The 24,914-nt window shown below is 41.0% G+C and overlaps 2 protein-coding genes across 2 annotated transcripts in view; one reads left to right on the forward strand and one right to left on the reverse strand.

The window, feature by feature from the left end:
- The first annotated feature begins 3,023 nt into the window (after positions 1 to 3,023).
- tmlhe (trimethyllysine hydroxylase, epsilon) lies at positions 3,024 to 10,431 on the forward strand. Its single transcript, XM_080748899.1, has 7 exons — positions 3,024 to 3,894; positions 4,292 to 4,468; positions 6,536 to 6,815; positions 7,233 to 7,352; positions 8,131 to 8,367; positions 8,847 to 8,985; positions 10,005 to 10,431. Exons 1-7 carry the CDS (start codon positions 3,741 to 3,743, stop codon positions 10,134 to 10,136), a joined length of 1,239 nt encoding a protein of 412 aa, XP_080605025.1. The 5' UTR covers positions 3,024 to 3,740; the 3' UTR covers positions 10,137 to 10,431.
- A 2,003-nt stretch (positions 10,432 to 12,434) lies between these two features.
- LOC308304707 (V-set and immunoglobulin domain-containing protein 1-like) overlaps positions 12,435 to 24,914 on the reverse strand; it is a gene marked incomplete at both ends in the record, with an annotated part of 29,342 nt that continues 16,862 nt past the window's right edge. The window contains 4 exons of the mRNA XM_080749333.1: positions 12,435 to 12,583; positions 13,118 to 13,234; positions 14,103 to 14,258; positions 20,446 to 20,653. Coding sequence (XP_080605459.1) covers positions 12,435 to 12,583; positions 13,118 to 13,234; positions 14,103 to 14,258; positions 20,446 to 20,653 — 630 coding nt within the window. The remainder of the gene's footprint in view (positions 12,584 to 13,117; positions 13,235 to 14,102; positions 14,259 to 20,445; positions 20,654 to 24,914) is intronic.

A 24,914-nucleotide genomic window follows, 5' to 3' on the forward strand; every position in this document is an offset into this window, starting at 1 on the left:
AAAGCAAAGCAAGTAAACATGCAGTGACTGCTGCTGGAGGGGGGCAGTCCTACTGCAGGGTTCTTACTTAAGAGGGCGTACCATACTGTACTGTTATTGGTACGGGCGGCCAGATGACGAAGCTCTAATAGCCGACCACCGTGAGGAAGCATAATCATATAAACAACGGTTAAAAACCCCTGTCATGGCATGCTCATGTATTGGTAACAGAACAGCTGGAGACGGCAACAATAGGGAGAGGCTTTTCATCCACATCGCAGTTGAGAGAACGACATCAGAAAGCTCCATGACACCTCGTTTCCCTCCATGCAGTGGATGGAGGCAGGATTTCACATGAAAAGCTTAAAATAGGCTAATAGGATTTACGAAATGAGAATCATTCACTGATACATTCTGTCCTTGTTATTTATGATCTCAGCATTCTCAGGGGGGTTCAAACTTTTTCTTTTAATCGCACCCCCACCCACAGTTTACCAAGGACACTGATGTCAAAAGATGTTATGGCATTTTCTTTAAATAACTCATTTCGTGTTTCGTAATAATTTCAAGTAAATTGAATACAGTGATATTAATGTAGCCTAATACTCCTCAGTTGGCCCACACTTTGAAAACCACTTATCTATTACAGGCTTATTACATAGCCTATAGGCCTATGACTATTAGGTCTATCTGATTGCAGAAAATATCTAATTAGATTACAGATCACAATCATATTGCAGAAAGTAGCCTATCTCACTGAATCAATCAATCAATCAATACACGTTTACAACCAATCACAAAAAATAAGTAGGCCTACACTAGACCTACTTAACTCATATAGCCTGCCGTAGGTGAGGTCTACCTGCTGAAATCTAGTTCCCACCTCCATGAACTTGAACCAGGACACTGGGACGTCAGTATATAAGTCATGGGATGGTGTTTGCCACATTCTTTACTCATAAGTAGAGAAACCCTTAAACTGTCTATTAGGCTACTCTATTATAGAGCACTGGATCGGTTCCCCACATGATTGATGATGTTTAAGACCCTTTTAATACCTCAACAAAAAAGAAAGAAAGAAGACCATTACTGCATCAAAAGTAACCGACAAACTATGCTATAAAATCTGGTCAAACATTGGCCAAATTGTCAACCTTTTTGAAAATAGTCGATCTACAAGCTCACAACGCCTCGCAACATAATATTTAGCTGTGGAACTGAGTCAAACTAAATGTAATGCCTCAACACCTATACAATTTAAAGTGCTTATCAGGGTGGGGGTCCCCAGTTCAAATAGGATTATCTTGGGGGGGGGGGGGGGGGGGGGGTCACTGCCTGAAAAAGTTGAGAACCACTGCTCTAAAGAGTGGCCTGGTTGCTGGACACAGGAGGACAAACTATTCATTGCTTCATACCTGCATGCAGCTAAATGAGAATAACAAGCAGATGGAGACCAAGCACATAGAGCTGCCCCGATTTGACACACAAAACCTAAACTAATTGCAAAGTGTTCAAATTAGAATATTCATCACTACATGCTAAGATGATGCTATATAAACAGCTATTCGTTACCTAATTATTTAATTTGATTAGGCTTACTTCATTTTCAACTCTGACTATACAATGCTATATTATCTTATTTTCATTACATTTTATTAAACATGTACATGTGCACTGTGCACTGTGTGCAGACATGCAAGCAGAGAACTCTGCTGTATTAGTGCTGTAGATTATTAGATTATTCCATGATGTGTTTGGGGGAGACACTGCAGTTCTCATTGCAGAGAGACATCAAGTACAGCAGGGTATCCTGCAGATAACAGGAGGGAGGGAGACAGAGGGGGTTTCCACAAACAGCAGTGGTGGTGTAAAGTAACTAAGTATATTTACTCAAGTACAGTACTTAAGTACTATAGTTTTACACTTTTTTAAAGCTTTTTTAAGCTTTATTTTTCCGCTATTGAAAATATGTCACGTGTTGTGAGCTTGTAGATCTGCTATTTTCAAAAGATTGTTATACATTTTGAAAACTTGAAATGGGACATTCTGCATAATGAGTATAGGCTAGCCTACTTCAAGGGTATTTTGATGCCAACACTTTTTGTACTTTTACAAAAGTAGGTCAATTTATGAATACCAGGCTTTTTACTTGTAACTGCAGTTATAGGCTACCCACGAGTATTTCTACATTGTGGTTTTGATATTTTTACTCAAGTAAAACAAAGTGAGTACTTGTTCCACCACCGGCATCAGGGTGGACACGTGTGGGGGGAGAGGGGTGCACCAAAACGTCATCTGTAGAGAGACCGCCCAGCTGTGTGTATGACGTCATGCACGTGCAGTGCAGTGGGTTGAAAGGGTGGGTGTGTACAGGCTCGTCATTTCAGCATCATGAGATGGATGGTGTATGTATAGCCATCTGTATTTATTATTTACATTTACTTTACCCAAGTCCCAAGCAAGCGGTTTACACAGCAGAGGCAGCCACAAGGAAGGCACCAACCAACCTGCTTGTCTTGTCTCTATAGCATCTCTCATTTTTGAGCTATAGCATAGATATTGGCTTTCGTGGAGTAGAAATACAGTACAATCTGAAACAAATCAAGCTCACTAAAACGTCTCTCTGAGAAGAAGTTAGAACTGTAAAGAACTGCAATGAGATCAGCCTGCAGCCTCCTGAGTCCAACAACAACAATAACAACAATAACAACAACAATAATAATAATAATAATATAGGCTACATCTGCCTACTACTTCTACAAATATAATAAATAACTTAAACCTAAACTACATTACAAATATTCTAATCTGATGCGCAGCACCACTGTTCCGTTTGACGCACTTCCTCTGGTGGGCTCATCGTGGATCCAGTGTGGTGTGAGACTGTGGAGGACTCCGGTGTCTGGGCTCTTGTTTGTTAGGCGGCTACCTGGCGCCACCTGGTGGTATTCCAACTGCATGTCTGATGTCCAGCAAATTCGCTGTTGCCTGCAAACTATACGCCGACTGTGCAACGAGTCAACGACCGTAAACTCCGAGTCCACTTTGCCATGTTGTTCGATGTGTTGCGATCTCGATCTTCATGTGTTGTTTTGAACCCTAAAGAGAATAATCTCTAACACACACCCAAGGGAAAGGAGGACACCATGGATTACATGTTTCTGAACTCGTGCTGAAATGGAGAGGTGGATTGCTATTTGAAGTATCGTCATAGGGTCACATGTCAAAACAGTTTCCAGACTGCAGCTTGGTACGCGGTTTTGATACAAATTTCGAGCGATAGACGATGCGACAACATCCTGGTGAACCGTATGTAAAATCTACGAGGAACTGTGTGTCTCTGCCTCGAGTTACCCATACCATACTTGGAATTTGGAATTAATTAACGCTTGATCCGCTGTGTCTACTGTCTAGCTTCGCTCAACTCAATTTCCCATGATTCATTTCGCGATCATATACTGAGTAGAAAGTTACTTCTACTTAAGTTGGCCTACATGTGTAGGCTCTGGTTTTCCTCAGGTGTCAAAGGTAGCAGCTCTCCTGGCAAGCAAATGTAAATGGCGTTTAATAATTAAACCTGGATTTTCAGGTCAACTGGCTATTTCTTTATGAGATCAAAGGATAAGAAGACTAAAAGAAAACACCCTGGAGATAACATGCAAGGTGGACTGTGAAAAAGACTTGTGTCCCAAGCAGGTACAAAAAAAGGCTTTGCTTAATACTTTCAACAGTTCATTTAATACTTCCAGAGTAAGGTTGCAATGTTTTGGCGTTTAGCTGTGAAATTAAGACCTGCACTGAAAGAGGCTCATTTGGTCCATGGACTTGGGAAGAGACATAAAGAATGCAGACACTTGATCAAGTTGAAGCACACTGACGCTCAGGCAAACTGGAAACTACATGAAGATTGTCTTGGTGAGTTTTTCCAAGAGAAGGTGCTTACTTTGTACACACGCGCGCGCGCGCGCACACACACACACACACACACACACACACACACACACACACACACACACACACACACACACACACACACACACACACACGCAGTGCATTACATGTTCATTACACTGCACTTGCTTTGCGTAGCTCTTAGGCTTACTGCTTACATCTTCATTATGATGTTTTTTCATTGTTCATTATATTGCACTGTATAGTTATATATATGTGTGTGTGTGTGTGTGTGTGTGTGTGTGTGTGTGTGTGTCAGTGTCAGGGGGTTGCTCTCAATGATTTTCCCTGAATAAATAAAGGTAAATTAAAAACAAGACACATTTAGACGCTATTTACAGCCTTTCCTGTAAATCCCCAGAGCTCCACCATGACGGACTGTCGATGCACCTCAACTATGTGTGGCTGAGGGATCACTGTCGCTCCGCCTCCAGTTATAACGCCAAGACAAACCAGAGGAACCTGGACACAGCCAGCATAGACCTCAACATCCGTCCAGCCAAAACAACAGTGGAAGACGATCACCTCGTACTCACATGTAAGTAAACCGTACGAGAGTTCAGTGATCGCCAACGTCTTTCATTTCAAGGAAGGACCCCCAGTTTGATATGCATTAATTAGACCAGTGACATTGATCCCCCCAGATTAATTATATTTTAACTAGGGCATTAACGAAAAAGTCCACAAGTCAACTCAGTTGACTTCATTACACGAGTTGACTCCCAGTCCCACCAGAGAAAGTCTAAAGTCGAAGTTGAAAAAATTGAAAAAATCTATTGTGAAAATAGCCGAGTTGCGAGGCGTTGTGAGCATGTAGATCGGCTATTTTCACAATTTCTGCCTCTATATATTTGACAATTTGGCCAATGTTTAATTTGTCATTTTAGGCGTATATAAAAGTCCTTAAATTGGCACTTTAGCAATTTGAAGATACCCTCTATACACTTAAATGTTATGTTGGCTTGTTTACAGTTGAGTGAGAAAACAATGTTTCACATTAATCATCTGGGGACACCCCAAAATAATTGTGGGGTCGTGACGTCGTGTGTGATGTGATGACGCCATCAAACGATAAAGTCGACTTCAACTCAACTTTTTACTGAGTCGAGTCGACTTGCAAAAATCACAAGTCGTTAATGCCCTAATTTGAACTGGGGACCCCCCCACCCTGACACTAAGGGTTGCCCACCTGCCCCATACAGGTAAATAACACTTTCGGGCAGGTGGGGTTTGCTTTCAGGTTGCCCGACTGGGCAAGTGCTTGTTTGAGACTAGGGGACACAATCGTCTATAAACACAATACAAGATATCTGTCTAAACACCTGAACGTGGCCTGAGAGATCCATCTTCTGGTCTGTGGAATGCTAAAAGAAGAGCTCTGTTTTCCTATAATGTGCCATTTTCAGTGTTGCTACACTTATAAATATAAAATAAGTGTGAAACCATAGTCATATTCATAGCTATGTAGATATTTGGCATAACAATTGAGGTATGATATTTTCATCACACAGCCCCAGAAAGTGTAGAGACAGCAAAGTGTAGAGACAGCAAAGTGAGGACAGAGAAGGAGGAGCAGCATGCAACACACGTCTCCGCGAATGTTGCAATTATGCATGCCTCAATCAGAGATAGAGTCCAGCACACATATATATATATTACGTTTTTTTAGTTTTCTTCTACTGGCTTGGTTCATTACAATGATCACAGCAGATACTCATCTAGCCTAGTCGTATAAGGATCACAGCAGCAGTAAGGTCATTGCCTCCTGTGAAACACATTTGCACTATGGCTAAATGGCCCAACATAATGTCTTATCTAAATTAATTTACTGGTTTGAATGATGTCCTTTGGCTGACCACACTAAAGGCCTGATCACGATAGTTCCTGTTGTTTAATTCATCATGGCTCACTTTAACCACTTAAACCCTAGTATCATCATTTTCAAAAAGTTGTGAGTTTGTATGTCTGCTATCACTTACAATTTATATGTGGCTGAGTGGTTTAATGATTAGGTGAAATCAAGTCGTATATTTATACAGAACATTTATTTCTTTGGCGTTGGCTATAAAAAAATAGCTCAGATATACAAGCTCACGGTGTGTCACTTCGTGCTGCATTGCGAGCTTGTACATCTGCTATTTTTGATTTGTTTTTAAATATCTGGAAAGTTTGTTTGTTAAAATGTTGTATCATTTTGAATTACAAATAAGTGTGACAACTGCAGATTTTAGAAGGCATTTGTAGAATCGGCCTCAGGTCTTAATGGGTTAAGAGTATAAACATTGACTCGATTTGGGCGTTAAAGGTCCATTTGGGTAAAAAAAAATACAAATTTGTACAAATACCTTTTACTAGAAGCTGTAGCATCCCCTTTTTCTTTTTTTAAAGATGTGTTTTTTGGGCTTTTATCCCTATGGGCGGAGAGATGGGGAGTGACACGTGGCAAAGGTCGTCCGGATCAGGAATCGAACCGGCGACGCCGCCAGGCATCCATGCCTATGTGGCAATGCATAAGTGGTATGCGCCTGGACCAGTAGGCCAGCGGCGCCCCAGCATCCCCTTTGTCAATAAATTAAAAGCGTGTTGCCCTACTGTTTTTCCCCAGGGCCTGACGGTCACGTGACAAAGTACGGCCTGAGCTGGCTGGCCGAGAACAGCTACGAACGGCAGAGTCAGGGCACCGTCCAGCCGCGCGTCCTCTGGAACTCCGACACCTACACCAGTTCCAAAGTGGCCTCCGCATCCTGGGAGAAGATCATGAGCTGTGACGACGAGCTGAAGACTTTCCTCCAGTGCTTCCTGCTCTATGGCTTCGCCTTGGTGGACGGAGTTCCGCCAACGGTCGAGGACACGGAAAGGTTAACCCATAGGGTCAGCATAATCAGGTAGTGCTGCTTGGGGGTTTTGTCAAGGTCGTAAAGTAAAGACTGAGCTTCCCTGCTAGTTTACCGGTTGTGGTTGGGAAATATGTCAATATTATATACAGTACATAATCTTGATATGAGACTAGATATCGTCCAGGATTTGGGATTTTGTTATATGGCATAAGTGTGGTCCTGGTTTTAATGACTCATAATGTTCAAAAATAGTGAGAATTGGCTATCTACAATCTCACAATGTGATGTGTTGTGAGATTGTATATTTGCTATTTTCCAAAACAAAATAAAATTCACTATGATACAACATTGTGCACATTATAGAAATCTAGGTATTTAGAAACATGGTGATATTTGGTGATTATTTTGTCCATATCGTCCAGCTGTGCTGTCGTCTCGATTCTGACATTATATTTCCCCCACCAGAGAGACTACGTATGGGAGAATGTGGAGCTTCACTTCAGATCAGTCCAGAGGAGACACTGCCTACACCACGCTGGCTCTGGACCGCCACATAGACACCACATACTTTCAGGAACCATGTGGGTAGGTAGTTTCATCATTCTGTATCAGTTGCCATGTCAACCAAGGTTGCCAGGAATTTGTCTCATTGTGCTCAGGACAAACAGAGGACAAGGACTGATTGTTTAAATGCCATATATAATTTTATTGTCTTTTAATGGCAGCAGTGTATTTTAGTTTCAACTGTAAATATTTTAAATATATTTACCCACTTAAACACCAGTCTCGACTTAGTAAACAGGACCTGAGTTGTCGCTGTGCTTTTGTCTGTTTACAACAAATCTGTTTAGCAGAAATAGCCTACAATTTAGGCATTTAGCAGAGCGACTTACAATAAGCAACATCAGTACATGAACATCAATACATCAAATGCATCAATACATCAAATGCATAGAAATAGTAATCTAAGAAAAATAAGTAGGAACTGTTGAACAAGCAATTATTCAATAAAAACTATGAAAATCAAAAAACATAAAAAATAATATCCAAATGACATGTATGGTCATTAAGGGTGGGCAAGTGCTACGGTAAGTGCTTTGGGCTAAGGTGGAGTCTGAAGAGGTGAGTATTCAGACCACGGTGGAAGCTAGGGAGTGAGTCTGCAGTTCTAATTGCAATGAGCAGTTTATTCCACAGTTTGTGGGCTGTTCGTTGTAGATTGTTGGCCTAGGATTTTTAGTGAGGATTCTAAAGCTCACAACGCATTACTACGTGTCACATTGTAGATGTGCTATTTCTGGTGAAGAGATTTAGTGTAGAAGGAAACAAGAGCAGTTTTACCAAAGATGATTTTACTGTGTAGAATCCAGGTGTTCCATTGCCTCAAGCACGAGGGAACAGGAGGAAGAACGCTGCTGGTTGATGGCTTCTACTCTGCCGACAAATTACTCCAGCAGTCCCCCGAACACTTTGAGCTGCTGGCGACTGTTCCCATCAGACACGAGTACCTTGAAGACACACCCACCCACCGCAGCCACATGGTCGGCATTGGCCCCGTGCTCAGCGTGTATCCCTGGAACAACGAACTCCACCTCATTCGGTACAACAATATTTGTAACCTGACAAAGGAACCCACTTAACAGTCAAGTCCCATGAAGTGTAGAACCCTGTGTTGTATAGTTACTGTCCATGGGCACGATATGGGTCCAAATATGATTGATTATCTGTATTTGTTGCTCCTGTGTTCCGTGAGTGGTAAAATGCAAGTAGTTCCATCACTCAAAATCACATGTGGGGAAACTGAGACCTTTTGAGACCTTTTTCATCCTTCAATTTATTTCAAGTTCCTCGCTCACAGCACAGATGCAACAGATGAAGATTGTTTTACAATATTCAGACTATTCTGGCCAGGTACTGTATGCTACAGTATGTATGTATGCAAACCAAAAGTATTACTCTATATGCTATTTTCTCCCTTGTCTTCACTATATTTACTGAAGCATAAATTCATAAAATTCAAAACATGTATGTTAAATTATAACATTAAAATATATAGATATTTGTGTGTGCCTTGCACAGATACAACAACTATGACCGTGCTGTGATAAACACAGTTCCCCATGACGTTGTTCAGAGGTGGTACGTGGCTCATCGACAACTGACCACAGAACTGAGACGTCCAGAGAATGAACTATGGGTTAAACTGACGCCAGGCAAAGTAAGTGTGTGTGTGTGTGTGTGTGTGTGTGTGTGTGTGTGTGTGTGTGTGTGTGTGTGTGTGTGTGTGTGTGTGTGTGTGTGTGTGTGTGTGTGTGTGTGTGTGTGTGTGTGTGTGTGTGTGTGTGTGTGTGTGTGTGTGTGTGTGCGTCAAACTGTCCCATTTGAAGAAGCAATTATTACAGTATTTTTACTTGTTTACCACATTAAAGTGGTGTTCACAGCAAGCACTATAAATATAGTGTAACTACCGGTATTAACTATATTGTCGACTTGAGTTATAATTACTTTTTAAAGTTGGGTATAGTTCTTGGTATGGACTATGTTTGGCAAAGGCAAAAATGATTTAAACAAAATGTATATTCTTTGAAAATAGATATACTAAGCTCACGTTTCTGTGGTTTTGGCAATTCATTTTTTGCCTGTGTTTAAGGTGATTTTTCATAGATCACTGTCTGTGTTTAAGGTGATTTTCATAGATACCTGTCTGTGTTTAAGGTGATTTTCATAGATACCTGTCTGTGTTTAAGGTGATTTTTCATAGATCACTGTCTGTGTTTAAGGTGATTTTCATAGATACCTGTCTGTGTTTAAGGTGATTTTTCATAGATACCTGTCTGTGTTTAAGGTGATTTTTCATAGATACCTGTCTGTGTTTCAGGTGATTTTTCATAGATCACTGTCTGTGTTTAAGGTGATTTTCATAGATACCTGTCTGTGTTTAAGGTGATTTTTCATAGATACCTGTCTGTGTTTAAGGTGATTTTCATAGATACCTGTCTGTGTTTAAGGTGATTTTCATAGATACCTGTCTGTGTTTAAGGTGATTTTTCATAGATACCTGTCTGTGTTTAAGGTGATTTTTCATAGATCACTGTCTGTGTTTAAGGTGATTTTTCATAGATACCTGTCTGTGTTTAAGGTGATTTTTCATAGATACCTGTCTGTGTTTAAGGTGATTTTTCATAGATCACTGTCTGTGTTTAAGGTGATTTTCATAGATACCTGTCTGTGTTTCAGGTGATTTTCATAGATAACTGGCGTGTCATGCATGGCAGAGAGTCTTTCACTGGGCTGAGACAGCTGTGTGGTTGCTACCTGACCAGGGATGACGTCCTCAACAATGCACGTTCCCATGGACTGCAGGCCTGAGCTGACATGAAGTTCAAGCCATGTGCTGTGACTTCTTCCATTTCACATGAAGCACATTGACTCACAAATCAAATTGATCAGGTGCGCACCGCTAGCTGATGATGTGTCAACCTTTATTTTTTTAATTAAAGCTAAAAACCAAAACTATACTGCTTTTAAAAACCTAAATCAAGTTGTTCTCTTTTATGAAGCGTAGTCTGCTGCAAAGTTATCTCACGCATAAAAGATTCTTCATGAAATAGTTCTTTGAAATAATGTATTATAGCCCTTAATAATAAAAATCTATGAACTTTTATTTGTCAGTCTTCATTTTATCAATTATGAGATGAGTCAAGAGTCAACAGTTAATATTTCACACTGAACTTGTAATAAGGAAAAGCTTACTTTTTATAAGCAAGCTTAAGCTATAAGTAATAAGGAATAAGTAATAAGGAAAAGATTACTTTTTGAATGCAGTTCCTGTTCTTGCATCCATATTAAGGGGGTTTCCTGTGGCATCTACAGTAGATTTTTGTATTGTTTGATTTTAAATTCTCAAAGATTTTAAGTAAAAAAACATTTCAATTGTACTAAACAACAAAATGAAAAGATTGATTCAGAACACTAAATGTAGTAAAAAATGCAAACAGACATATGGCACACAACAGACTAATTTGGACTATAGCACAAACCAAGGGACATAGGGAATGAGTCCCAATGTCACCCCTGTTTAAAAACACCTTTCTGATGGCACTGTTTTCAAGCTTCTGCCTCCTCTTCCTCAGCATGTTGGGGCCTGGCTACAGTTGCCATGGGAACCCCATCTGAGGTAGGTTGGGCCTGGTGAGTGCTCCCCCTGGTGGAGAGAAAGTGGTATGATATTGAAGCCTTGCCACTGTATTATACAGGGTTTACTGTATATACTGGGTCTAGGTATTCAAAAGTCAAATTCAGGCACATTAAAAAAAGCCTTAAAAGTGATAATTATTTTTTGCATTTTGCAATTTCAGTAGACTATCATTGAACAGACAAATCTATAACTATTCTACAATGATAATGTATTTCATTCAAAATTCAAGCACATTATTGACCTCTAAATTAACCAAACCCCCATCAAATCAGTGTTTTTCCTGGGACTATTTTTGTCTAGATTTGTCTAATCAATATGCACTTTAAAATGAATTAAAATGCAAAGATGGCACAACAGAAAAAAACAAAAACAAAACAATGAGTTGGTTGCGACGGTCAGGTTGCATGTTACTATCAAAACCTCCACCGGCTGTGAGTCTGTCAGTCACACGTCACATGTCACATGGGAGGGAGTCTTACTGGTTATTGTCTGTGAGTTGTAGTGAATATGGGTTAAATAAACCCTTTTGCAAATCCCGCCCCATTCTGCCCTGTTACTATGATGGGACATTAACCCTGGGCAGATTGTTTTTATAGTGGAAGTGGATGGGATTTTTTTTTCCCTTCATAGCCTCATTACAGCTATATAAAGTACCAAAGGAAAAACACCTAGGTGATATTAATAAAAAGGGAAGACAAAGGTACAGTAGTTACATTGCAAAACAGGGGGTTTACCCGAAAATATATGTTTTAATTTGTTTAATCCCAGTGGGACAGAATCCTCTTTGCAGATTATTTTATAGTGGTAGTGGATGGGATTTTTTTTCCCTTCATAGCCTCATTACAGCTATATAAAGTACCACAAAAAACACATCTACGTGATATTAATAAAAAGGGAAGAAAAAGGTACAGTAATTACATAGCAAAACAGTAGTTTTCCCCCGAAAAATAAATGTTTTAATTAGTTTAATCCTCTGGATCAGAGATAGAAAGAGAAGCGCATTGCATCTTGGGTACTAGGAAGAGGACAGAGAGAATGTTTCTCCTCACATAATAGGCTGGCTTTTCGTAATTCTGCCCATTTAAATTATATGTACCCAATCGTGACTCTTAGACCATTGATAAGGTACATGTGAACTAGTTTGTTGAAGCTTATTCGTTATGATGAGCGAGATCGCTTGACGCTTGCCGTCGCTATCACCGTACCGGCCGATCTCCGTGTCGCGCACTGCGGACAGTTGTTGAAAGCCACATTCAATATTCTCCACTGCACAAACTCCACCCCCGATAGCAAAAAGTGAATGTTTTTTTCTGGTTGGCCAGTCAGGGAGTCTCAGGGACCAATCAGAAGGCTGACAAACGGTCTATTGCAAGACCACCAGTATCGGTCCTTTAGCATCCAATCATTTTCAATGATTCCCACCACCTGCACTTGATTAATATGCAAGTTAACAAAAGGTGAACATGATCTCACTTCATCTCGCTGGCCTCCTGCTCTTTGACTGCTCTGTATTTTTGCTTCTTCATTCTGTGTGCGATGAACCAGACGACTAGGATGATCAGCGCACATCCAAGCAGCGCGCCTATCACTGCCCCAGTAACCAGCCCGTCATCTGCGCCTGTAAATTAACAAGTTAAGCCCAATGAATAGAATTATTTAATAACATAGATTTATTGTATATCAGGGGTCTTCAACATTTTCAGGCCAAGGACCCCTTAGTTGAGAGAGAGAGAGATGAAGCAGGGACCCCCACAACCTTTTTATAGATTCCATATAGTTTCATCAATTTTGACAGCACAATCATCAGTGTATTTTGGATTCATGTCAATTTGTGTTTTCAGATATTTAATCACTTGAACTATCAATACTTAATAAAGTTGACCTTTCACTCTGTACTTAGTCTGCTCTTTCCCCTCTACACCAAAGCTCTTTGCTAAAAATAGCCTATCTACAAACTCACAACGCCTCGCAGCGTCTGTTATTTTTGGCTAAAGTTCTCAGAATATGGACACTAGGGTTCAAGTGGTTAATATACAAAAGGAGAAAAAAAGTTTCTATCACTCAAAGATTTTGAGGACCCCCTGTAGCAACCCTAGGACCCCCTATTGAAGACCCCTGGTATAGAGAAAAACATGGTTATGTGACCCCATACCTGGAGTGAGTTCCACACTGCAGACGTTGGATCCTGCGACATTGGAAGCGTTGCACTGATACTCTCCAAACTGAAACTGCGATATGTTTGTGAACTGCAGTATTCCAGTTGTGGTAGCTGAGGAAAATGATATTTAAGGGAACACACAAAAGTGTATGCAGTGAGTGTTCATACACAGATCAATCACTAAAATGTCCCAGTTCCCCCCTCTATTTAGTACAGTGGTTCCCAAACCTTTCAGGTCGAGATCCAAAAGAGATTAGACCAGGACCCCAAAAAGATTTCACAACTACGTAAGTAATCCGTAGGTCGCAGTTTAGTATGAGAAACGGCACATCATGTCTCCGTCCGTCCGTGTCCGCTTTTTTACGGTCTATGGGTTTGCTGCTCTGACATCACTGTGATGTCAGGGGAACCAAACTAACAGAATCCCTTTTATGCCCTTATATGGAGATCCCTGATGTCATCAATATTAAGCCCATATCTAACAGGACTTCATATGGGAATATATGGAGGAAGACAGCCCATATCTGTGTGGCTGGTTCTACTGACAGGGATCTCCATATATGGGCATAAATGGGATTGTATGATGTCAGATGTCATAGACGTCATAGGACGTTCACATAACGAATAACTGAGTAAGCATGTTTGGGGTCTCACAGCATAGCTCCATATACAGTACATGGATCTCCATATATGGGTACAGGGGTCTCCATATATGGGTAACTGGTCCGATATACAGTACATGACTGGCCAGATGGCCAAGACATAGCGCAACCTCGCATGACGCCCTTAGGCGTCTACTGGTATTCTTATTTATGGCATTTCTTAGATTAGTTTGTTTTAAAATGTTTTTTTTTTCTTCTTCTTTTTAATGATTAACAAAATTTAGGAAAATAAAATATTTTTACTCGAGACCATCAAAATTGGTCCGTGACTCACAAATGGGTTCCGACCCACTGTTTGGGAAACACAGACTACTTACTGACACCCGTCACCGGCATCCTTGTCTTCTTCTGGTCCAGTCTGATCCAGGTGTATGTTGGGGTGGGGCTTCCACTCTCACTGTGGCACTTGAGGGTGACCCGGTGTCCGGACTCCACGTCACCGTGGATGGCACAGTAAGGAACAGACGGCTTCTCTGGAAAGAAAAAAACAGAGAGGGGTGATGATTAATGAACATGCCAAAAATAATTGGTTTCTAAGTAATTACACACCTTCAGGAGAGGAACAATTATGTCAAAAGGGCATTTAAAAAAATCCAGGTTCTGGCACTCGAGGTGGATTTTGTAGGTAAAAGGCTACAGACATTAATGTCTGTACGTTCCAAATATAATAAAGGCCTTTTACAGACATTAATATCTGTAGCCCAAATATAATAAAGGACTTTTACCTACAAAATCCACCTTGAGTGCCTGGCTTGTTTTTATGCCTTTTTGATATAATTTTTCCCTCTCTCCTGAACATTATTCCCTTCCATGAGCACCGGTGGTCTGCGGGATACCAGTAGCGCTCCTGTAACTAGAAATTACATATTTGCTCAAATGTTTACAAAAATAGCATTAAAAATGGTACCTAACTTGTGTTATGACTGTGAGCTTGTAGATCGGTTGTTTTTCAATAGCCGAAATATTAAATGGAGCTTTATTGTCTCCACCAGCCGAAAGGCATGGGAAGAGACTATGTTTTCGCCCCTGTCCGTCCGTCCGTGTGTGTGTGTGCGCGACACTGCGCGTCCGTCCGTCCGTCCGTCCGTCCGTCCGCCCATCCACTTTGTTACCAGCTAATCTCCGGCGACGTTGGCCCGGTTTCTGCCAAACTGTGCACACACACTCCCTGGATACCAATTCAGAACCACTGGCCCCATTTTTCACATTGGCCTGTTCTAGCGCCACCAGGAGGCCCATTTTTGCAAAACTAACTTTTGGCGTGAAATTGTGCATGCATATTCCCAATAGGCCAAGGAATAAATGGCACAAATCTAATCAGCCTCATGGTGGCGCTATAACAGGACAATTCGTGTTTTTACCTATAACTCGGATGATTAGTGTACAACTTTGTATGTGCACTCCCTAGAGGTCAAGGAAAAACCATTGCCCAGCATTTTTCGTATCTGCCTTTTATAGTGCCACCAGGAGGCAGATTAATCTAAAACAATTTTTTTCCTATTATTCCTTGAGATTTTATCCAAAAATTTTGCAAATCACTACACAGTATCTCTCATGTGATCAAGGCGGATCTGTCCGATATTTCATATTCCATCATAATTGTCTAACATTGGCTTCCACATTTTTGCAGGATTGGTAAATTTTTAACAAATGACTTAAATCATGAACACAGCTTGTGATTACAGAGAAATTCTGCACGCACATTCCCACTAGATCAAGGAACAAACTCTTTTCACATTGGCCTGTTATAGCACCACCAGCAGGTCGACTTTTGCCGAATTAATTTTTAGATCAAAATGCCCCAAATCATGCATGCAGTGTCACCATTAAAGGCCCAAGAAGACATGGCACCATTTGTGCTCGGAAGAGCACTGCCTCTAGTCTAGTTGGTTATTGTATTAACCAACTTTGCACATCTAAATGTGCAAAGTAACTAACTAAAACTGTCAAATAAGTGTATAGTGGAGTAAAAAGCACAATATGTGTCTCTTGAGATGTAGTGATGGAGAAGTATAAATTGTCGAAAAACATCCATACCGTAGTCAAGTAAAGTAAAGTACCTCAAAATTGTACTTGAGCACGTAGCAGTACTTGAGTAAAGGGGCTTAGTTACTTTCCATCACTGCTGTTATGTATTTTGTATGCGGTGTCAGGGTTCACAGTCACACTTTAATTTTGCTGCTGTCGGGCAGAAACCTCGTAACTCCCTTTCAACTTTGTACGTTTTCTTTTTTCTCCCCCACGTTAATTACTGCCCTACTTCATCACACAAGAGTGTCGCTCAAACTGTGTGAAAATAGCTGATCTGCAAGCTCACAACGCGTCCCATTGTGACAGGTTGTGAGCTTGTAGATTGTCTATTACCACTGTTTTAAAAAGAATAACGAAAAAAAGGATGCTTTTGGACATACAGGGTTTCCGCCCGACCGAGGCGATTTACAACACTGACAATAGGGAGGCCGCCGCCGCTGCTGCTGCTGTTACCATGGAAACTACCATGGATACCGAGGCCTGCGAGGTTGTCGTGGTAACTGGGTGAATGAGAGGGACGCAGGCGGAATGTGATTCACTCATCACACAGGCCCAGCATCACCGTGCTATAATGAATGTGTTTATGGTCTGTGACAAAGGCAAACGTAGGGCATGGTGAAACATATTATTATACTGTACAGCTGTGGTTCTCAACCTGTGGGTCGGGACCCCCAGGGGGGTCCCCAAGTTATTTTGGGGGGTCCCCAGATGGTTAGCTATGTTTAGCTAAACAGACTTTAAAGGCTATTTTTAGTACCTCTGGTCAAACTTTGGTCAATTGTCAAATATTAGAGGCATGCTCACAACGCCTTGCGTTGCGAGCATGTAGATCGTCTATTTTCACAATGGAACCGATCGAGTCAACCTAAATGCAATGCCAATTCCTACAACTCCAAGTACTTTAGCAGGATGGGGGTCCCCAGTTCAAATATGATTCTCTTGGGGGTCGCGCCCTGAAAAGGTTGAGAACCACTGCTGTACGGCAGTGTCTTTCCCAACCGCTGGTCCCGGCCGGGGCTCCCTCCCACCTACTGGTGGGCTATGATGGAAATTGCAAGCGGGCCCCCAAATAATTGGGCAAAACACCCAAGATTTTATTGATAATATAACGGTAATATAAAAACTATAAAGAAATACATTTATTTTACTGTATGATATGGAAGTTCTTTATCTGTGTATACTTCAAGGTGTACATACTGTATATCAATAGCCATTTAAACCCTACTTAGTCATAAAATAAATATTATATTAAATTTGCCATGTGTTTAGACGTTGCATGGGTAGGTGGTCGGGTATCATGAGCAGATCTACAAGCTCACACAACACGCCGTTTTTGTTGTGAATGGTGACGTGTTGTATGCTTGTTGTAGAGCTGCTGCCTTCGCTATTTTAGAAAACACTTCCGAAGTGAAAGTGAAAGTGGTTGTGTGTCTGTGGGCTGTATAAATATTTAACCAATGCAAAGTATTGTGACTAAATAATATACACTGGATCTTTTGGAAGTCAGGTTCTGTTTTCCTTATCCTGAAAAGTAATAGTTTTGGACATACAATGTTTCCGCCCGACAGAACATATGTGTATTATTAATTATTGCGACCGTCAGGGAGCAGTTTACTATGAAAACCTCCACCGGCCGTCCGTCCGTCACACGTCACACCTTTGCCCTGCTCATATCTCCATAATGATGCGGAGATATGAGCAGGGCAAAGGTGTGACGTGTGACGTGTGACGGATGGACGGCCGGTGGAGGTTTTCATAGTAAACTGCTCCCTGACGGTCGCAATAATGACATCACACCACATGTGTACACAAACCTTTGTGTACGTTGCTGTGGCAACAGTCTGTTGTTGCTGGTTTGTTAGTGTACGTTAGCAACCACCTTAGCAACCATGGTTTTACCCTAGCAACCAACTGTTTACCCTAGCAACCAACTGTTTACCATAGCAACCATGTTTTTTTACCCTAGCAACCAACTGTTTACCATAGCAACCAGATACGCAGAGCAGGGATCTCCATATATGGGCATAAACAGGTGACATCACACTGATGTCAGATACTCAGAGCAGGGATTTCTCCATAATATATGGGCATAAAAGGGATTCTGTTAGGGATCTCCATATATGGGCATAAAAGGGATTATGTTAGGGATCTCCATATATGGGCATACAAGGGATTCTGTTAGGGATCTCCATATATGGGCATAAAAGGGATTCTGTTAGGGATCTCCATATATGGGCATAAAAGGGATTCTGTTAGGGATCTCCATATATGGGCATAAAAGGGATTCTGTTAGGGATCTCCATATATGGGCATAAAAGGGATTCTGTTAGGGATCTCCATATATGGGCATAAAAGGGATTCTGTTAGCTGTTAGTGATCTCCATATATGGGCATAAAAAGGATGCTGTTAGGGATCTCCATATATGGGCATAAAAGGGATTCTGTTAGGGATCTCCATATATGGGCATAAAAGGGATTGTATCCCAGATGATGCCCTGTTAGGAGATCCACACTAACAGAATCCATATATGGTCCTACCGACAGCTGCTATAAGCCAACCCTGGCGATAAGGTCTGAGTCGAAGTAATGCTTCTTTCCTGGCAAGAATTGCCCCTTTATACTGTAGGGCTCGTTTGTGTATTGTATGACATCACGCCACATCATCGGCTGAGGACTGTGTGATGTCATCATATCTCCTTATATGGAGACATAAGTTGCTCATGCCCAAATATGGGCTGGTGAGGTCAGACTTAGTGTGATCTCCATATATGGAGATTCAACTTCAATGAGTAACCATGGCAAACTGTCAACTGCCCGTATGTCTTGATAATTGGTAAAACAAACTTTTGGCCTATTTGTGGAGATAAGCGACCGTTGGTCGCTTATCTCCCGATTAGGGAGTCTTACTGGTTATTATTATTCCTACAATGTCAGAGTCAGAACTACATAATTGTACTCGTATGTACACAATATATAAGAAACCGGGATCATTGCCATTCGCCATGCTGGGGGCTTGTGGTGGACATTTTTGTGCCACAGTGCAAATTATAGTGGAAAATTATATTACCACTAACACACAAAGAGCTATAGCCTTAAATTACCTTTACAGATCTGTAACTCTGAGAACCAATTTGGTTCCATTTGTGCACTCTCAGAGTTATGGGGGTCCTTGAAAATAAATAAGAAGTCAGAGTACCTGGTGGACTCTTAATGTGCCCATCTGGCTTGCCATCGTCAAAGAAAAGGGAAAAAACAGCACCCTCTCTGTTTTGTTAATGTTCTTGAGAGATTATAATGTGCCATACTTAGTGTCAGTAAATCATTGTCATACATATTCTGAGGAAAACCTGGAGACTGACACTCAGTAATTGGGTCTTTATGATCACAATAAGATCATATAATGTTATGTAAAAAACTAAAAGAAATCACACACTGGGTGTGAAGTGTGCGGTGCCCTGAGTTAATTTCATTAAGCACCGTGCCAAGATTGGCTATACTGTACGTACAATACATACATACAAACAGACAAAGCCAGATGTACTGTAGGAGCGGTTAGCAGCGCTCAAAAATCTAAAATATGCCACGGACAAGGCCAAGTCTTGCCATGGACACATTTGTCCATATACGTACGGACACATTGACAAGTGTGAAGTTGCCACAGGCAGACAGGTTGGACAGTGCATACAAGGACACTGTCAGTCAGTCCTGCATTGACCTGACCTAGATTCCAGCAGACAGACTGTTCCTGCAGTTACTCAACATCTGCCTTGTTGTCAAGCCAGTTTTATCATTTGGTTGAATAACGTGACCTTCGCATTCCGACACAAAGCAGCCAGGGGCGAGTCGGACAAGAGGCTGCTGTAATAGCTCAGCTGCAGCGTCCACTGTGTGAGTGATTCTAGCGCAATCACTCCATACTAGCGGTGCAACAGTTAATCAAACTATGGTAATTGATTTAATTGATTCTAAAATTATAATCTGCATTGATTTGACTAAAAATAATCAAATGGGGGGGGGGGGGGGGGATTTGACTTTGATATATAAGCCTACATTTGATGAATGGTCTCAGACACAAGAACATTTGTTGTTGCTCAAATTACTTGAATAATTACATTGTTATATTAATAATTATTTGCTTTCATTTTGTTCTTTTTTTACACATTATTTTGAACATGGTGCGTGTGCGTATGTGTGTGTGTGTGTGTGTGTGTATTATTTACATCCAACTATTAATTTACCGAATATCTGTCTGCCGCCTGACCGTCTGTCTGCATGCTGACATCACAGATACTAAACAGTGTCGCCACCATGGTAACAGCCGCATGCCAAAACAATGCCCAACTGACATCACTGACTGACATCACTACATTGCCCAAATTTGGAGATGACAACGGAAAACCATATATGGGCATAAAAGAGAGACAGACAGAAGGATACAACGCGTATTGCACAAATGGACATCCATGGTGACTATTCTGCCCAACGGGCACCGGTCCGGATTCTCCAAGATGATTTCTGAGAGTCCTACATTCAATCCCTCATATAGGCTTACTGTGCACAGCTCTGCACACCCCCGGCCCCAGGCACAGGACAGTATAAATATATTCTTTGAAAGTTGGCAAAACTTACCGAGAACATTTACAATGATGTTGGCCTCAGACTTTCCTTCAACATCAGGAAAGTTGTGGACTTCACAGGTGTACACCCCAGCATCTGATAGCTGCATGTTGTCTATCCTTATTGAGACGACGTGGGTGGTGTTGGGATTAATTGGGGGATGAAGCCTGCCCTCGTAGCCTTTTCCAACTACCGCCTGTCCTGACTGATAGTAATAGACCTGGAAGTTAAAAGCAACGCCTTTTTAGTACAGAAACTTACAAATGTCTATAGTATCAACCAATTACTATCAACAATTTCAAAACAAAGTCCTGTGCTATATTAATGTGTGGCCATATTATTTAAAACAAGGCTTCTCTACAGTTGAGGTTATGGTCTATAAAGTAGCCTATTTGAGTTCTTCAGACAACAGTTCTCAATTTGGAATCCAGCTTTGGGTCTTCTTGAGCCAGTGGTTGTCCGATGTGGTGCAAGAGTGTGGTCTAGCTAGCCAACACCAACTCGGGACTCCTGGATCGCCCTCCACACATACAGTATCTAACATTAGGGTCTTGAGGCTCTACAGTGTTGTTAGCACCGCTAAACTGTCAGGCCGCAGTGCATCTACGTAGTTGGTGTGCTACTGCTTCTAGCCCATCCTGGCTTTTGTCCTGGGTTGGCTCCCATATAGAGTGGTTGTCCAAAGCAGACTTAAAACACGTACACTGCAAAATTTCAAGTGTTAATTCAATTAACTCCAAGAGTATACAAATGTAAGCAACATTTGGTTGGTTACATTTGTAGACTGGGAGTTTACGATAGAGTAAAGTCTGTAATAAGAACACTTATTGGACTAACAACACCCTTTGCACAAAGCTGCACAGGCAATGGGTTATTAGTACTAGTGTTCATCCAGACTGAGGCGTTGGCCTACTGTACATGCCAAACGCCCTTCAAGAGTGAAATAAATGCTTTCTGCTATTTTGGAAACATTTAGGAAAAATCGCAATGTCTTTAACACATTTTGTCTTATAGGATCAAATCTTTTCAGATGGTCGTCTGTGGCCAAATAACCACATTTTAAGGGTCCTTGGCATGGAAATGTTTGAGAAACCACTGGACAGATACCAGTAGCAAATATTAAGCTTGTGTAGCTGAAAGAGCTGTGTGGAGTTATCACAAATCTGAATCGTAGCCAAACTAGCCACAGTTGTTTTACCAGGGTGTGTCTCCAAACTGGCGCTCAAGAGCAACCGCCATGAGCCGCCTTTTTTTCTCTTTCTCTTTTTTGGCCTAGAATTATTGAATGCTTTAACTATTGAAAAATAGCAGATATACAAGCTCACAGCGCGGCACCGAGTGCCGCGCTGCGAGCTTGTAGATCTGCTATTTTTGAAAAATCATGAAACTTAGAATTTTGACCCGATTCTATAAGTGTCTTTTGAATCCTTCTAAGGTTTTTTGAAAAACCTATGTTTCTATGTCAGCAATCTGGATAGCCATCGTCAAAGAAAAGCTCCTTTTCACTTAACTGGAGCTCAGTTAGTCTGTTCTTGAGAGACTACTATGTCAGTGGTTCTCAAACCTTTTCATGTGAAGGAAATATGTATTTGGCCACTGACCCCCATCTCAAAATATGTAGTTCCAGGGACCACCCAGAAGCAAAATTTGAGTTACAAACATTCAAAGATTTGCACATTTTCACGACTTTTTCAAAAATAGCAGATCTACTGCTATTTTTCACTGGTTAAAGCATTCAATAATTCTAGGCCTAAATGGGTTAAATGCTATATGTCTTGGTTGATAAACATTTCTCTCGGTTGCATATAAACGACATGACAATGCTATATTTTGAATTTCCCCACATTCTTATTAAGTTCTCTTATGCAATTGTGCTGAGTGGTATCCGGTGTAAATTCATAATTCTGCATTTTTCATTTAGTTAATGGTGTAGAATAGACAGCCGACTGACACTCATTGTCAACACTTACGTTATGTTGGTGTGTGGCATAATATAACAAAATTCCAAGTCACATCAAATTATTATTTACTTGACACAGAGCCTAGATTGATCATACACTAAATACCACGTTCAACTGCATCAAGGCAGCCCCTATTGCTGTAACTTGGACTAAAAATTACGAGTCTTAACATTTATTAAAAGCTAAATAATAAAGATGGTTGAAAGATGGTCAACATTGCAAAGGACACTTATGGCCGATTTATACTTGTGTTGTGAATGTGTTGATCTGCTATTTTTGGTCTGCAATGACCTTGTATAAATTTGGCATTACAAATGGAGAGAATATTTAAATGGGGAAATAGCTTATATAAATAGAATATTTACCTGTTCAGGATTCAAGGAGTGCTTGCCGACAAAATTCCATTGGATGATGAGGCTTTTGGTGTCTGCACTGGTAGTGAATATACACGGGATAAGGACACTTTCACCTTTTGTTACAGTGACCGTTTTCTGAGGGGCAGTCACTGAGATGAGTTCAACAGCACCTAGAAAACAAAACGGTCCGATTTTACCCCCAGAACCTCGCTAGACTTAAGATAGCTTAAACCCCGTAACCAGGACAAAGCTTGCTAATAGCACCATGGGTTTAAAAGCTTCTCCTTACAAAAAAAAGTTCACTTAAAACACTGAAGCAGAATACTTACCCATCATGCTTATTAGCACCATTACACTCAAAGTGGAAAACATCTTCAACAAAATGTCGTTGGGAGAGTAGCACTAAGGGATATTTCTAAATGGTTTCAGCTCTGCCCAGCCGTTGTTTCTGAGTCTCTCCTGTGATTAGAAACTAATGGGAGGATGATAACGTTACAGTTGAATAGGAAAGGTTACTCAGTGGTAGGTACTGTTGCAGACTGGTTGATACTGTGGATGCAGATAACAATGTTTGCATATCAATGTTTGTGAGACTGGGTGTGTGAATGATACGATATTTTTCATATTCTCTTTTCCCTCCCCACAAATGAGAAGTGAACTCACAAACCTATTGTATTGTAGTTTTTTTAATGTTGGTTCAAGTGCATTTTACAGTACAACAGCTTTACAGTAAATTAAGTTTACTGAGTGTTTTTTTTTTGTTTTGTTTAGTTTTTACAGTATAACTGCTTTACAATATCTGGTTTGTTTTTTGTTACAAAACTGTAAATTAAATGCAAATGTATATAGGTTCAAGCTATTACATTTCATAAACAAATACTAATCCAATCACAGTGAATAAAACGGGTATTTGTTGCACACGCTGAGACACGTGAGCTTGTAGATCGTCTATTTTTGGAGTGGAGCACCGTCATAACGTGAAAGTGTAAATCAGGCTTTAACGGTTCATTCATCGTTCAGTACTTTTCTCGGTACTTTAGCCGTTACTCATCTCTCTCTCTCTCTCTCTGCGCCCGCCCCCCACCCCCCACGTTCATGCCTTGTAAGTCGTTCTGGGTCAGGGCCTCTGGCAAGAAGAATTAATGTAATTTAATCTCCACCTGGCCTTTTTATCACATTGCCTAGAGAGGAAAAGTGTGAGCCAGAACACTGCAATGCTCAGCTTATCTGTGGGGAGTTCACTCCCTGGGTGCTGCTCACTTATTAAAGGCAGTTTCACCTTTGTCACGTTGGCTCACGGGAGCGGCGCGCTTTTGCCCACAGTACAATGCTGATGGAGAGACAGTGAGTCATACGTGATTAATTGAGTATATAATTACCAGAAGTTGGCACAAGTAATTAATGAGGTGGGGAACGTTGATGAGCGGGGACTGATGGTCTTGACTTAGAGATCCAGCCCAGGGAGAGGGATCATTTCAGCAACTGGTGGGAGGACAAGTGAAGGAGGTGCACAACAAAACTCATTAAGTACAAACCCTTTGATAGTTTAAAATGTCAGGCTGTCTGATGCCTGGAAAAGCATTTTGGTAACACTTCTCTATGAAGCCAAAGTCTATAAAGCTTTAGTTATAAGCACTCATAAGTCTGTGTCTGTCTGTCTGTCAATGTATGCCCATGTACCGTATCATAGACACCATAGACTATGATATTGGGTACTGCAAACAAGTACTCACTATCAGTGTGTAATCTGCCAGCAGGTACAACTGGTATTGTGAAACCAGAGGGGCTTGCGTTGCGTTTATTTTTATTTAAGGGAAGTGTGCTACTGCTCTGCCTTTAGTGTTTACCTCTTGACTGGAGGAACCGTTAAACATGTAAGGAAGAGGAAATTAACATTTTGAAATCTTATCACTTTCACAGTGTGACTCACAGCCGCCACTACACACAAATGACCACATGAAAGTAAACAGTGGTGGTCAGTGAAAGGCCCACATTCTAGATTCAAATCCTTGAACTGACATTTCAAATTTAAAAAGAAACAAAACAAAAGATATGGAACCGGTTTTATAAGAAGTAGTGAAAATGTATCTAGCTTGTTGATCACTAGTTTGGGTCCCAGGGAGACTGACTCAAATCTCTCTTTTGGGTCTCGAGCTATAAGATT

The sequence above is a fragment of the Nannobrachium achirus genome, assembly GCF_963921795.1.
Source record: "Nannobrachium achirus genome assembly, chromosome: 19".
Lineage (NCBI taxonomy): Eukaryota > Metazoa > Chordata > Actinopteri > Myctophiformes > Myctophidae > Nannobrachium > Nannobrachium achirus.